The sequence below is a fragment of the Typha angustifolia genome, chromosome 10, assembly GCF_048772165.1.
Source record: "Typha angustifolia cultivar Huaian chromosome 10, ASM4877216v1, whole genome shotgun sequence".
Lineage (NCBI taxonomy): Eukaryota > Viridiplantae > Streptophyta > Magnoliopsida > Poales > Typhaceae > Typha > Typha angustifolia.
This window is the reverse complement of record NC_133248.1, coordinates 6,856,565-6,873,482: the sequence shown is the minus strand read 5'-3', so window position 1 is coordinate 6,873,482 and position 16,918 is coordinate 6,856,565. Positions and strand designations below refer to the sequence as shown.

The 16,918-nt window shown below is 36.3% G+C and overlaps 2 protein-coding genes across 2 annotated transcripts; both read right to left on the bottom strand.

The window, feature by feature from the left end:
• Nucleotides 1–386: 386 nt before the first annotated feature.
• Nucleotides 387–2,370, bottom strand: LOC140768404 (O-fucosyltransferase 37). Its single transcript, XM_073108667.1, has 6 exons — nt 2,114–2,370; nt 1,641–1,806; nt 1,451–1,540; nt 1,069–1,352; nt 723–981; nt 387–641 (listed from the first exon to the last, which is right to left on the bottom strand). Exons 1-6 carry the CDS (start codon nt 2,368–2,370, stop codon nt 387–389), a joined length of 1,311 nt encoding a protein of 436 aa, XP_072964768.1.
• Nucleotides 2,371–9,835: 7,465 nt separating this feature from the next.
• LOC140767965 (adenylate kinase 4-like) lies at nt 9,836–16,763 on the bottom strand. Its single transcript, XM_073108029.1, has 6 exons — nt 16,542–16,763; nt 13,668–13,813; nt 13,464–13,583; nt 13,208–13,375; nt 12,474–12,563; nt 9,836–10,190 (listed from the first exon to the last, which is right to left on the bottom strand). The coding sequence occupies exons 1-6, from the start codon at nt 16,654–16,656 to the stop codon at nt 10,092–10,094; spliced, it is 738 nt and encodes a 245-aa protein (XP_072964130.1). The 5' UTR covers nt 16,657–16,763; the 3' UTR covers nt 9,836–10,091.
• Between the last annotated feature and the right edge of the window lie 155 nt (nt 16,764–16,918).

The following is a 16,918-nucleotide window of genomic DNA, read 5'->3' as shown; positions in this document are numbered from 1 at the left end:
TTGCCGTCTACCAAGTTACTCGATTTACATCCCTCAGCTGTTTGAAGTTGACATCAGTTAGCCGTCAATACGTTGTTGACTTGCACGTACGACTTCTTTGGTACGCCGTCATAACCACCGTAATAACCAGTAAAATGAGTTCGTTCCTTTAAAAAAAAGAATTTAATTTGTTATATAAGATGGCCAACAGCAACGATGGATCTCATCTCTGTGTCCTCTATACTACAAAAAATTAGTTTGTTTATGCATGTATTCAAAACAAACAAACTTGGTTCTTAAAGCCTATTTACAAGGTATACAGCTAACATCTCGACATATAGAATCTCCCAGCAACAAAATCCAACCAAAAAAAAAATACCACCATATATATATATCTTGACGAACAGCTACACAAACAGCGGAAGAAGATGGCGGCGACGACGAGGAGGGCACATGCACTCCGGTGCAGGGTACGCGATCACGTCGCGGCCCTTCTTCCTCCCCCGCTCCTCCGGCCCTCCCGTCCGGCCTGCATGCACTCGCCTCATCTCCCTCCTTGTCTCCTCCTCCGTCGCCCCCGACGCCGCTTCTCTTAGTACGTGCATTATGGCATGCTTGTTAGGCCTTATGTACTTCATGTGCCCCGTGTACGCCCTATAACCCTGCAACCAATTCAAACTCTCATGTAAATGTATATATATAACTGAGTCGCCTCAGTGAGTTGGTATGCGTGATATTGATACCTGCATGACTCGGGCCATGTTCCCCCCGTGTGATGGCACGAACACGTCGCTGCTCATCGCCACCATGAAGTCGATCGCCGCAAGGGCCGATGACTTGTTCGTGTAGGGGGTGAGCTCTCCGGCGGTTGCCAACGTCCCTTTGCTGATGAGGTTGGCGAACTCGGACCTCAACGACTGCAATGCCAACTCGCCACCGAGTGGCTCACCTCCAGCCCAGTACACCCGGGTGCTATTCGGTGCTCCCAGGCCCCTCAGTAACCTTCATCAATGTCATCATCATCATCATCAATTCATCAAACTATATATATACACACACTCTATTGGGTCTATTCCTAATTTTTGTTACCTGGCGACTTGCAGAGCGTTGAGAGGGCAAAGGCCGGCTTGATGGCGTTGGTGGAAGGTGAGGTTGAGCCGACCGGTGAGGAGGTCCGGGTTGGCCCGGCGCTCGCGGAGAACGACCCGGTCGAACTCCGGTCCGATTCCCGGGAGGCACCCGGTTCGGACCCAAACGTCCTTCTCGAGCCGGAGGTGGACGGCCACGTACGGACCCCCGCCTCGCATTCGGTTTGCCAACTTTGCCCCCAGCTCCCGGATCGGCGCCGCGAAACGCAGCGCATGAAACGCCACCTGGCCAGGGTATAATAATAATAACAACAACAACAACAAGAGAAGGGTAAGAGATTTTATATTTCAGATAATTACGTAAATGCCCTTGGGGATACCACCTTGCAGCGTAGCTTCTGAAGGTCCAAAGGGAGATCTCTGGATAGCCTCGAGTCGAGGCCTTTAAGGACCAAAACGCCGTTCTTGTTTATCTGGGCATATTGCAAGATTAATATTAAAACAATTTTATTGACTAAAATTGAAGGGGGAAAAAGAAGTTGTAATTGGTTTAAATCGTTTTATTAAATGGACCTTTTGGGCTAATCGGGTGCGGATCCAAAGGGGTGAAACGTTGCGAGGAAGGGAAGCTTTCGCCGGTGGACGGCTCCGGTGCGATGGAGGAAGTGTGGGGACTACGCGGACGTCAGATCGGAGGGTCTGGATGAAGTGATCAACATCAAAGATTTGGGAGAATTCACTGCACCCAAAACCACATTATTATGTCACAAAATAACTCTTCTCATAGTGCATAAATAAATTAATAATTAATTAATTAAAACGGATTCTATTGTTGTTGTTGAGGAAACTAACCCATATCATGAGCTAGTAATTGAGAAAAACAAAAGAAAAAGAAAACCAGTCGAAATTAATCAAAAGGGAACCAAGAAATCCAACTAAATTGTAACCCATCGATTAAAGATTAACCCAAAATAATTTATTAAATAAATTCACCAATACTCCATTTCTATGTATGTATGTATGTATGTATGTATGTATGTACCTACCTGGGATCACCCCACACGACATTAACTCTCAGTACCGGCACGACAAGCGCCGCCCCGAGAATTCTGGCGACGATGACGGCGTCGACGATCTGGTTCCTCTGCTGGTTCAACCCACCGGAGACAAGCGCCACCACGAACCGCCGGCCTTCTCTTCCGATCTTTCTCGACTCTCGCCGATACCTGAGGCTGAACTGAATGCACGGCCGGTAGCCCATCCCGTCCGGCTGCCGCCAGAACTCGCGTTCCTCCGCCGTCATGTTCGAGGTTGCAGTGCCGGTTTCGAGGACTTGTGGGGAGCTGGGGTGGAAGAAGAGGTCTGGGATAGATGACAGGAAGAGGGAGAAGAGGAGGAGGAGGAGGCAGAGGTAGAAGGTTAGGGGGATGCTGGGTTTTCTTGGAGAAGTTGTATTGGAGGTCAGGGGAGAGAGGGAGGTGGGAGATGGAGATGTTTGGAAGGTGGAGGAGAAGTGGAAGAGGTAGAAGAAGGAGGAGGAGATGGGTTTTGGGTTCTTCTTGGGGATGAAGGTTGCAGCAGGCATGGTGAGGAGGACACTTCTTCTTCTTCTTCTTCTTCTTCTTCTTGCATGGAGTGGGATTCGCTTCAATTGAGTAGAGAGAGAGAGAGAGAGAGAGAGATGGAAGATAGCGTTTGTGAGATGATGGTATTAATTTGTAGAGTATGTCGATGGGTGGGGTTCTTGCATGGGTTTTGGCAGGCTGAGACGGGTGACCGTTAGCTAGTTAGTTAGTTAGTTACGAGAGTTAGTTGGGGCCCACAATAGTATACAAATCTCTAGATTAAATCATATATATAGGAACAATATTAATTGTGTGATAAGCCAATGAAATATTTGTGAGGAAATCTATGCATGCTTTGCGACTGACAAAAGCTAGCAGCAAATTGATTAGAATGTCAGACTACAGAATTTGAGACAGATACTTTTTATATATAAAAAAATTGCATATTATTTATATATACTTTGCCTCAAAGATTGCTTGTTCAATCTTGACATTAGAATGCAGTTCTTCATAAATTGTTACAGAACAAATATATTATTCTTTACAGTTAATTGCTCAAATATCTAATAAAACTCATGGGAAAAAACTCCCAAGAATATATCCATGAGGAATTATATTACATAACAAAACCACCCAAAGTTATTTTCCTCTAACTTGCTATTTTTTTTTTAAAATTTGTTGTTGATAGTTTCTCTTGTAATTTCTTCTTGGTGACTCGTAGGATTGTGTGTGCCTAGGTCTGTAATAGTCGGAGTTATCGGATGTTGAGCCTTCTGTGTATGCAGTGCCATCTAGGATGTGTGTCTTGTATTTTTTTTTTATGAATGTTCCATTCCTAGGTGCTTAGGAATAGTTGCACTGTCTGCCATTGACTCGCATCTCAGGCCTCTATTAGACCAAATCGGAATAGGGTTATATACATTCTTATTATGAGAAAAAATCATTTGAGATACATTCTTATTGTGCTATTTGAACTTTTAAGAATGTATTTCCTTCTTGTGTTGAAGATGATTAGCAGTAGTTTTGGGCTTGTTCATAGGCCATCTTCCAAACTCTCCCTTTTTGTTGTGCAGTATTATAAGAATTAAAGAAGTTCTTTGACTTTTCCCTCAAAAAAGAAAAAGGGAAAAAGAAAAGAAAAATACATTCAGTCTAGAATAAGATCTTCCACCATGTATGTTTTTTTTTTTACAAAAAAAAATATATATATATATATTTTCAAGTATTTGCTTAGTATATTCATAAAATTAAGAGAAAGGAACACACTAATTTACATGGTTCCATAAATTACCTATATTAATTCTTATGAGTCTCTAATTAAGTTAGCAATATACCTAATTACTCGAGTTAAAGTTCTTCATAGGTGTTTAATGATAGAGTACACCAGCCTGTATATCCAGACTTATGGATATGGTTATCCCATTAATCTTCTTTAGGTTTATATTTGAAGAAAAGTAGCCAAGACCCAAAAATTAGGTACGATTGGTAGTACTTAATCTCAATCCTCTTACCTTGACTGTATGATTGATAGTACTGAAAAATTGAAATGGTGGTCAAAAGCTTGGAAAAAATAACAATAAAATAATAATCAAACTTAGTTTTTCTCCTCTCTCTCTCTCTCTCTCTCTCTCTCTCTCTCTCTCCCCTCCATCGCCCCTAAAATTTCTATCCAAGAATTTGTTCTCTTCCCTAATTTCTTCTCTTTAGTCTTCTAATAAATTGACTAATATTAGCTTGATATACTTGTTATATATATATATCCATATGTATTAGAGCAGCCTGAGAAAGACCAGACCAAAGCTGGCCTTTTTAATTAGAACATGACACCTCCCTTTTTATTCCTTATTCTAGTCTTAATTGTGACACCCTCCTAGCTTTTGTCACTTGTCTTTTGGTCAAAACTACTACTATGCTTTCAAATATTCTATAAAAGTGATGATGTAGCATCTTATTAACTCTTAATTATCATAATCAACGCATAAGATGATGCCACACCATCATTTCTTTTACAATGCTTGTTTTCTTTGGGTCAGTAAACCATTCCTAGTTATTTTTAATTGTTATAAAAGAGATTATTTTTGCAACAATCAGTTACAATAAAATCCATTTGGTTTGCAATTAATGTTTCAATTTAGTTAATACAATATCAAAGTATAGTAATTATTAGAATATATAAAAGATAAATTATCCTAATTCTCTAGGACTAGGTAGGTTTATCGGTGAGTCATCAGTAATTATAAACATTATTAATTTGTAAATGAGTTAATCTTGATTCATTCGTTTAGGCTTTTTTCACCTCAGTGAAAAGGATTATAATTAGTGGTAAAGAAGTCAGCTAATTTTTTTTTTTCTTCTCTGGCCTTGATTTTTTCGATCGCGAAAAGTAAAAGTCAACGCCAATTTCTAATACGATACCTCATACGTATATACTATTGACCGTCAATCATCATCTTTGGAAAATCTCGATTAATATCTTAACAGTATAACAGTTTAGAGGAACAGTTCGATGACATGACAGATTAGAGTAATATCTAAGAGATATTTAATTCTGAGCAATAATTTAACGAGACATATAACTTGAAGCCTAGATCAGATGGTTTAGTATGTTGGCTAAAACTCGGTAAGAGAAAGTTGACATTTTATCATACCAATATTTAGTTTTCAGATTCTTAAATAATAATAAAAAAAATAAAAGAAAAACACCTTGTGATTGGCTCCTTGAGGGGTTTACATGCAAAAAAACAATCCTTAAGATTATAATTTTCTACTTGCCTAACTTCAACATCATTGTTTATAGGAATAAGGTTGCTATTATTTAGGCTGGTTTGATATTTGATTCAAGTAACGTTTTGTGGGCCAATTAGACCAACCATTTTTCTTTCCAGGCTTTGAAATAAACCAAAGTCCCAGAGAATTATCGATTCATACTCCTTAAAAATTATACTCTCATTTACTTTGATTCATTCTGATTTAAAGTTTTCTTTATACTCGTCTCCAGCTTCACCTTCATCGACAAGCTAAATCAGTTCTATTTTCTTGGTTCATTATTATTTGTAGTCTATAGTTTTATATACTCGATACTAAGGTCATGCTATTGATAATATATTGCGTGCGTGTCACGTGCCAAGTGCGGCCTAATCCACCGGCGGCCGTCATCTCCCCAGTTTGGCTCGGTCTCTCTCCCCTCTCTCCCCCATCCCCCCCTCCCCCCCTCCCCCCCTCCCCCCCCTCCCCGTCCCAACCCTGCATACCTTTCTATAGACGGCACCGACTTTCCAACTGCACGACCACGTCCAATTCCACACCTCAGACTTTGAATACCATACGGAATTTATTACGATTTTAATTACGATTTTGAATCATCTTAACCCCACGATCTTTACATCATTCAAACCCACCAACCTAAGTACCTAACTCTCTCTCTTTCTCTTTCTCTCTCTCTTTCTCCCCCTATATATGTATATATATATCGCTTCTTTGTCCGTCAACAACGTATTGCCACCAACCATCATGTCTTCTTCTCTATGTAGATGGTTTGTTCTCTTCATCTTCATGTCGTCGGTATCTCCTCTTCTTCTCACTTCAGCTCGGCCATTGAGGTTGCCCGCCGATGCGGCCGCAGACCGACCGGTGTTGTCTTTGCTATCTTCCTCGGTGTCGGAGCTCCTGCAAGTCTTGCCCAAGGGACCTGTGACATGGTCGGGTCCGTCGACTTGCACCCATAACCCTGGACACGGACATGGTGGCACTCTGAAGTGCCCCCTGAGGTTGAACCAAGTCGCTCCTCCGACGTAGAGGAACATTAGCAATATTTTATGTTAATGATGATGGGTAGAATTTTTATCTTTATTTTTCTTCACCATTTTCTTTTCTTGGATGCAATATGCACGAGAGGCGAGAGACCAACTTGAATGGTTTTACAAGATCTATGACATTTTTTTTTTCCTTTAATTTTAGGTTTATTTTCCTTTCTTTTTTAATCTCCCTCTCCAAGGATGTTGAGAGGAAGGCGATTCATTCATTTTGATGCATGTGAGAATATTGAAAGAATAAAACGAATGTTACACTATTTCTATTAATTTTTTACTTGAAAGAGTATTGATTTTGATGTGAGATTAAGTAAATTAATCAGGACTTGATTTGATGTGAGTTGATATCACTCCTTTAAAAGCATTTATATCACTCCTTTAAAAGAGCAAATAAAAGAAAGAGGAAATTTAATATCCCAAGATCTTTAAATTAATTTTGAGTTGATTATGTCAAACTTTCTCAATCATATATGATCTAAAAGTCTACAATGACTCAGACACGAGATATGAATCTATCCTAGTTTGTACGGCTCAAATAAAATGATTTTATTCACAAAATTACTAATGCTATTACAATTAGTTTACTAATGGTAAATGGAATGATATTTGAGAATAAAAGCAGCGGTATATAGTTGGTGAAAGAATATGTTATAGATCAATGGAGCATTAAGTATTCCTAGAACACTAACTTTGCATATTAGCAGCCATTTCAATAAGAAACTGACTATGAGAGTAAACTCATTTTACTGCACTTCTACTTAACATACTCTTATAAGTACGTACATATATATAGATATATCTATGAGTACTAGAATGATCATCAGCTTCAGACTCCTTTTTTATGTCAATTCCATTAGAATTCGACGCTCATACAATACAAAGCCGTTTTAACTATCTGAGCATTATCTTATTGACTGCTATGTGTTGTATGTAATTATGTTAAACTATTTTTATTCATAGTAAAGCAATGCATTATATTGAAACATTTCTTAGAATTTTGATTCGATTGGACAACCAGTTAAGTTTGTCGATTTAATCGAATCGAATCGAGTTAAGTTAGTTAAATTTATTTATTATTTTTAAATTTAAATAAAGTGGATAATTCGTATCGTTCTGCTAGGGTGTTACTCCTATAAATAAGAGAGTGGTTATGAGTTAATAATTATCGTAGAATTAATCATTGAGTTTAGTTATTTTATTATCTCGTCCTTATATTTTATATTAATCGTTAGATCGTTTTATCTTCATAAGAGTAGATTGTAGTCGTAGAAGCTCTCAAGCTTCCAAATCCTAGCCACCATCTTCCTTCACGAGCCATGATAAATTACAATTCTTGTTCACTCTTTTATTTTTAACTTTTCATACCAATCTTAGATTTACGTGAAGACAAGCTATTAGAATTCTAAATTCTGAGGCTACCACCCACAAAAAATATCATAATTTTCTTACATCCAGATCGATCCAAATTTAATTCGTAACAAATTTTGACAATCAATCATGAGTCTGACCTTCTTCTACTAGTACTCTTATCTTATTGTGAGAAATGGAATTAGGCTTTAATGTGTATATTTATTGTTCAATCCTCCGTTAAAAGTCAAAGGGCACCTCGAGTCATTTTAAATTTTTTTTTGACCGAACTAGACCCATATTATAAATATATATCATTTTATCAAATTAGAATGACATTCAAATTTATTAGATTCACTATAGCCCTAACAAAAATTAGGTTAAAGAAATTTATATACACACAACACTAACAGTTCAGCGTTTTTATCATTAGACAATTTTTTACCTTAACTACTAATAAATTAAATTAAAAAGTTTATATACATATAATATTGATTAGCTTAATATTTTTATTAGGATCATAGTGAATTAGACTCTATTTAATAATAAGTTTGAACAGTAGTAAACTTCGGTAAAGAAAATTTAAAACAGTACTAGTTTGGTCAAAAACTCCATTTTTAGCCTACCAGAAACTAAAAGAATAGATAATATTATGTTACTTAATTTTGAAACTAAAGAAAGAAAAATCTAAGACATTTTCATTTGACTTTCTTTAAAATATAGTATTTCATTTATTTATAACCTAAAAAAGTTTTTTTTAAGAGAATAAGATCATTTCGTACCTATAATTATTTAACTCATATATATAGTAATTGACCATTAAAAACAATAATATTTTTGCCATATTTTAGGTACAATGCAGGGGTCAAATAATAAATATTTATATAGTAAGGTATGAATAACAATAAAGGTAAAAATAATAACGTACATTAGTCCTATTTCTTTTATTTAGATGAACTTTTGGCATAAAGTCTTTTAATACTTTTGGCAGCCATTGAATGCAACAACAGAGAGGTTTGCGAAATCTCCACTCAAACTGAAAGAAAAGTGCATTCTATCTCGAATGAGAGATTTAACTCAGATTGTTAGAAAGGCTCACATTATATGAATATTCTTGGATTCAAATTCCAACAGCAACCCTTCAGCTGAAACACAGGTTAAATAGAAGGATGTCTGATAATAAAAGTAGCTCAATCTTTATGATGAAATTATTCATCCTACAACAATGGAACAAAATGTATTTCCCTAACAACCCGACTCGATTTCACATAGAAGCAAAAACTTTATAGTGTCTCAATTAAAACGACGCTGCTAATAGTTGAATTCGAAAATATCATAAGCTCCTTTTAACTATCTGAGAACAGTCCCAATTGGCCAGCTCTGCCCATTCTTTAGATGATCAATATGTGCTGGCCATCATGTCAAAGTATTGATGATATAGTATTGCAATATAGAGAAATATTTTCTCCAATTTTGTCATTCAAATTATCTTCTTTGCATTACTAGGAAAGACACTATCTCCTTTGTTAGGAGTTTCCATGTAAACTTCAAACAAAAAGATTCATAGCACACGTCCAAGAGGAATATAATAGAATAAACCTCTGAAAGTCATGATCAAGTTGAGGTCAAGAACAAGAACAAATGAATATTGCAATCAAATAAGCCTCTGAAAGTACGATATACCTCCTTTCGTTTTTCTTGTAGTGATGCCTATAAATCCATCGAATAATAAAGTTGTCACCACTCCTGTAAGAATATGAATTCGGGGAAACAGTCTTGAAATTTCATACCTTTTTGTCTTCCAAATTCTTATTTATTCAAAGTTTTCACCACTATCTAGCAGCCATTGTCTTGGCAATTTCCTCTAGACAGAAGTATGCAGTAAATATCTTAAAGCCTGGTCCCTTTTCATCTCACAATGTAAGCTAGAGACTAGACAAAATCCATACCTCAATAGAACTCCAAAACCAGTATCTTTAACGTGAACGATATGCATCTCATGTAACATGGAACTGCTGTTTCAACTTTTCAGTCAAACAAGAATAAGAGCCTAAAATTGGATTTCTTTGAGGAAACATTGCATATATTTCCAGATTCATTACAAAACTTTCCAAACAAATTACTTTGGATCCAAATTTCTCATGACCTCGAAAGGTGAGCAAGTCGTTGTTAAGTATCTCTTGAATGAGTCTAGGAGGGGAAAAGGAATGGGGCAGGCTTCCTGCTACTAATGTATTAGGTGCACATGCCCAGGATGGTTTGAATAGGTTATCAGTTTCAATAAATAAAGATGGAGAGCTTACTCAAGAAAGAACCTTTTGAACCTCAGCAGTCACTACTTGTGGTGGTTTCTCAGCATGAAGCTCAGCCACAATACCCTTCTTAGAATAGTAATCAATGACCTGCAGAACAAAGAGTAAAATGTAAAGTGAAAACCCTCTATTCTAGGATAGATGAAGTCATGGAACCTGAGAACACATAATATTTTATAAAAAGCGTTTTGTTGATTGCAATAAGATGAAATGTGATGATTTAGAAAGTTTCATCGTTATGCCTCTGCATATGCAGCCTAGTTTAAACTTTCACACACATTCATATGCCTCTATGTATGCAGCCTATTTGCAGTAGGCCATCTAAGGGAGCTATATTATGTTAAAACAGGATAATTTACCCACCACCACAACCAACATAGCTACATAGATAGCTTCCATGAAAACAGTATTAAAAAGTTTATAAATAATAATATGGAGCATTATGTTAGAAAAGTCACTGAGTAGCTAGTAGAGTCTTTCACTCAATTCGGTTTCAAGTCAAAATTTTCAACATTGAACTTAATATGTCAAAAATGATAAAGATAATGCAAATATTAGATGTTTGTCCATTTAAATTAATATGGTCAACTTCATTAGAATGCTATGGTTGACACTTTATAAAAAAGCGACAATCTAATCAACAGGAACGATTGAAACCACATGAAGATGGGAGAGGTTTACCTAGATAGCTTGAGTTATAAGAGTGAAGACAAAGAAAGTTGCCAAAAAAAATCTGATTCGGTTGCAAGGAGCATAGGAAGGGCTTGACAAAGGAAAAACTGGAGAGATTGGAAGCGCACAATAGTGAAGTAAGGTTCTGTCAGTAACATGTTTACTTACATTGTAGGTAATGCATTTGGTTTCATACCTGCAGGCTCTGCATTTAGAGCATATGAGGGATCAAAAGAAAATGAGTTACAAATGGATTACTTTATCACCAGAGTTTAAATCAACTATGAGAGATAGGAGAACCATTCATGATGTTATCAATATCATCTTGTTTATGATTCATCGAATTGCTAGTCTTATTTTTTAATTTCTTTGTTTTCTTCTCAGTTTATTGCTTACTGGGTAATTTAATATATTAGACAATGTAGATTAGTGATGTGGCCCAGGGTAAGAAACATAAAAATATATGCAAAAATAAGAAGATACATAGGTTGCCCAAGAAGAAAGGATAGGGCTTCGATGGATCTCTTTTTCCGCATCCAAGAATCCCTTCCAAAGTACAGGTCTAGAATAGCAAGATAGATAAGATAGATCGAAGAAAACCCACCACGCCGTGAGGGAAAGAAGGCAAACCCACCTAGCTGTGCAAGAAAGGAAAAGCGTGGAATCCCCTACAAAAGTGAAGAGGGAGGAGAAGAGGGGAAGAGATACATATGGAATCTTCCATAAGAGTAATATTTTTTTAATTTTCCACTATTTTTCTCCTCTTTTTTTTGACAGTCCCTCAACTCTTTATAAAAAGACAGGAGATTACATCACATCACAAGCTAAACTTACCAGAAACTAGGACTCTTTTAATTTCAAAATCAACAAAATCCTAACAAAACTTATCTAAGAACAAACTAACTACCAAATCTCTTAGATTTTAGGAGTTCAAAACAAATAAGTTATTCTAAAAACAAATCTAATTTTTAGCTAAAATATATCAGAAAAAAATGAAGATCTAATTCCCATCAATTAGGTTGACTAATGATCCATACCAAATTATAATATATTCAAAAGATTATTCAGATAAATTAATATAATTTGGTTCCACGTCACAAATCCAAAGAGGCCAACAAGAAATCCAACCCCAATGTCGAGCTGAGAGCAATTACGTCCATGTCTATTCCAATGCATAATACAAAGCCGAGCATGACATGATTATGTCTTATAATTGCTGAGATTCACTCTTACAACTCTAGGTGATTCTCTTGAGCATTACAAGTCCAAAAACTTACCCTGTTACTCATCCTTTGATTTCTGACACATAATAAGATAATACTCTCCTTAGTTTAGTCCTTTATCAAGAAAAGAAGAAGAGAGTATTACTACACAAAAGAGCAACAAATTTACAGAAATAGAGCGACAAGAACAAGTCAACTTCATAACTAAGTAATGCTTCTTTGGCGTGCATCTCAGTCAGATCCCAAGAACTAGTTATCAACAATGAGAAGTTTATATCTTGATTCCATAACAATGGTTATGCCCATACCTAAATCTAGCCATTATAATAAAATGCAATTTAAGCAAAAGAGAGTAGGAAAAAGATAGAACTAAGTATGTAGAATAACCTAAATAACTATACTAATTTAGTCATATCTTCTTAGCAAGTAGAAAGAACTGAAAACATGAGGATGTGAATGCACTAATAAAGGAACATACTGGTTCTGTTTGTCTATGGAAAGCTTCCAGCCTTGATTTAAGAACCGCTGCTGTATCATCTTTTCTTTGGATTAAAGGGTCTCCTGTGACCTTTAGATAGGTAAAGAAAATGTTAGTAAACACATATATGGAACTGCAACCTTAAGTGAGATGAAAAAAAGGGGGCCATAATAGAAACAAGATTAGTAGCTTATTCATGTATAATACACAAAAAAAATGGGGAAAAAATAAAAATTAGAGGAGAAATTGAGAATGTAATAAAACTCTCAAGATTATGTGTATACATTTCAAAGAATTAATAGAGCAAATTATTTTCTATAAAACATAAAAGAGGAAGTCCTTTAGTCTTGCTTGAAGAAAAAAGATTTGACCAACTGGAAATTCTTTGCTAGAATATGTTATTTAGAGAGCTTTACATTTTTAGACAGAATGAAATCATAAACATTAGCTAATCTAATTCCTATTTCTCTTAACTTTGACATTTTAAGTTAAAGGTATATTAGTACAGGAAGAACCTTCTGCATGCTTTTCTTAGTAATCTACAAAAGCAATACAAGACAAATTTCTGCAACCATACCAAACTGGCCTGTTTTTTGAAAGGTAGTTCACTATCAAATGGTTCTCCAGCCATAACTATTATTCAACAAGTTATCTGCTTGTAGATCTATAACTTATAAAGACAAACATAAAGGCTTCATTAACATCAAATCAGTGACTAGTTTTCACCAGCTTACATCATCAATTCCTGGAAGCTTTGGAGGTGCAAACTTTGTATGGTAAGTCCTGCCACTAGCTTGATGGATCCATCGACCAGTAATCCTTTCTTCCAGTATAGCATCATCAATTGCAAAGTTAAGAACCTTGTCAATTTTGGCACCCTGACTTTTTAGCATCTCATCGAGCTGCAATCAAAAGTACAAAGTTGAGAGCACATCAACAGAAAAAAAAAATCTAGAACCAATGGTATACATTAAAACACATTTAGTAAACCTTTTCTGCTTGGACAACTGTCCTTGGAAATCCATCAAGAATAAAGCCCTTTTGGCATGAAGGCTTTTTCATGGCTTCATCGATTATTCCAACAACCAAATCATCAGAAACAAGCTCCCCCTAGAGGAGGCAACATAAGTCATGATTAAACCAAACAGTATAATTCTATAGAAGTACATTCATATCCAAATTTGTAAAGAGTACTTTATCCATGGCTTCTTTAGCTTTTATCCCTAAAGGAGTCTTAGCAGCAACAGCAGCTCTCAGCATATCACCGGTGGCCAAATGACATAGACAATATTCATCTTTGATAATAGGTGACTGAGTACCCTTTCCAGATCCAGGTGGACCTACCAGTTTGAAATCATTATTTAATAGCATAAACAGTAGCATAGAAGTGTGATTGCCACTACTTAACGATAAAAGGAGAAAGGAAACTATTAATTATGAATCCAAGAGGGTTCATAGTTATATTAACATGAAAATGTCTGGTATCACTTGTCTAGATAAAAGATCATCAATAAATATAGTTTTGAGCATTTTCTCACACTATAGGGAAATATACGTAAATTGAAACATTTAGACATCTCAAGCTATAGCAAAATAAGGCTTCAACATACTTTTTCTTCCAAAAAATTGAGAAGGTTCTATCTTTGTTTTTTATGTCATCAAGATATTTACTTCTAAGGAGAAGAACTGCTGATGATACAAGAGACCTCTACTCAAGAAGAATAGCTATTTTTATTCTCTTCAAACAGACTCAAAGTATGAATTTGTCCACCACATAGTGATAAGTGAGAACAATTATGGTTCACAGGAAAAGTGCATACCATAAGTACCTTGCAGAAAAAAAAAATGAAAATATTCATCTATACTATCTTGCCTACTTTCCATAGACCAGCCTTATTCAGCTGATCCACGTCTCACATGGACTTCAGCTGATCCACGTCTCATGTGGACCCATCCAACAAGATCAGAAACTGTAGAAGTAACCTGGCACCCAACCATGTTACTTTAACTGTACTTGAATCTCATTAAATAGTAAATCCATCAAGAATATTGGAATTAGTTGGAAAAGCTTACACAACTTGGAAGTAACAGCTCGTTTGCTTGGCCTAACTAAACCCAATTACCCAACTGAATGAATTGGTTTAATCATATAAAAATTTATTACAATTAAACTTTATAATTGATTTATTCTCTGTCTTGTATCCTATTTTCCATCTTAATCTTCTTCCAACGCTTTAATTCACACGTTGAATTCATCTTTGCTCCTCTGATCTCTTCCAGTGGTTTGTGGACCATGGAAGCTCACTACTGCACCTTCGTAGCAAACAACTTGGGTAAAATTCCAGATTTTGATTGATATTATTTCAGTTTTCATTTGTGTTTTTTTTTCTGTTGATATCCTTCCACTGCCTATCCATAATTTCATTGATTCCTCTTTGGCCTACCCAAAAATCCTCAAACTGGCACCCTTTATCCCTAATAAAAGAGACATTCAAATGTCCTACTGCTAATTGATTTTGATTTTGATTTCTTCTGAAAATTGAATAACATCCTGGATGAAGTGAATTTAATATTCAAAATACTTGTAACCATCATATGGATAGTTTAACTTGAATTGTGGGCTTATGATTTTGTCAACAAAAGTAAACAAGACCCTTCACTGTTAGGCAACTTCTTTCTCTCATCACTTGCAACCTTCCTTGGTTGGAAGATTATGCATTTCTCATGGCAAATATAGGGATGGGCCAGAAGGTTATGCATTCTCATGGCAAATATCGGGATTCCTGTATCAAATACATCTGGCCCATAACAAGTGGCACATTCCAGTAGGTTGAAACTTGAAAGAGGAAATGTAAGGAATTCTGGATAGCAGAGTAGGCGAATGGTGCGGCAATGCGGACAGGCAAAGAAGAATATAATTCACTTGGGGTTTTTGAGAGAGTAAGAGAGATGAAAGAACAAGGATTAGTAATCTATGATGGAACTTTGGTGGAATAAAGGGACTAAGTTCTAGAGATTATTATTCAACATTAACAATTACATTGGGTCACATGTAGGTTTTGGCTATACCCGTGTTAATGCGACTTGATCAAACTTTTGGTCAATGAGATATCCTAAGGCCTAATATTTCACTATGATGGATAAGCTAGTGATAGAACTTTGTATGACCCAAATAAATCTCAAGTTAAAATCAAGTTTGCGGATCTGGTTCTCTGTAAATAACATTTTTAACAGTTGCAACTTCTTTGCCATCCATTTTTCTTCATATACTCCTACAGTTGCATGTAGGAAAAAGTGAAATAAATCCAGATTTGCATAAAAAAGTATCCAAATTCCTATATAAAGCTACAAATGTAGCACAATTAAATTTCTAAAAAATCCATTGTCAAATAAGTGAAAAAAGAATTGAAACATCCAAGGCAAATGCAAAAGGTGAGACCTTAGTTTCGCATGTGAACAAAGGATTAGGCGGCAGGCAAAGATTCAGAATTAATACCTACTAACTTGTTATGTTGGCCATCTGTTTTTTGCTGACGCAAATAAACTAAATACCTCGCACAGTGAATCAAAACAGATACTACTGATTCCACCGAAAATTGACCCCAACAAGAACAAATTCTTATGTTGGTCTTTTTTGCTCTTGCATCATCTTGTTCTGCACATCCCCTCTAAAGCTGATTCTATTACTTTCTAAGTGCTTCTTTACCTCAAGGAATTATATTTCCTTCCCTCCACTAACATCATTAACTTTCCATACCCCACGCTTTAGTAAGCCCCTAGATCTTCACTTCCTTATTAAGAACAATGCAGAATTTAGAAAAGAGAACAAAGCATCAATCATCCACAGACGTAAAATTTTCATTCAAACCATGTTTGATCTCACAAGCCCATTTCTCATATCGCTACGAAATTAGGAACTATTATAAACGAAAAAGAAAAGGTCAAAATTTTCAATTAAAAAACATGGACACAAGCCAAGATATCTTAAGGTAAGACAAGGCCACATTGAAACAAAAAAGGAGAAAAAAATAAAATAAAATAAAACAAACAAAAAGAAGGGCGAGATACCAATAAGGATAAGGCGTTTGTCGGGCTTGGATGCGCACTTCATGCGGCGGAGGAGCTCCGTCATCAGATCCAGCGATGGGATCTCCTCCAAAACTACGCCGCCGCTGCTCCCCATCTCGATCGATCTACCGTCAACTCACCTATCGATCGATAAAACTAAAAATTCGAAAAGAAGAAGAGAGAACGAGAGCAAAACGACACTGCCTACTGCCTAGGGGGTTGTGTTCACTGTCTTATTTTTCCTTTCTCTCAGTAAAATAGTCCTGCGGAACTGTTTATCAGAAGATGATCCGTAGCCGAGCACCGTCGATCCTGATGCTTCGAGATTCGTAAAACGGAAGATGGGAGAGATCGAGTGGGTTGTTGCGGTTTGAGGT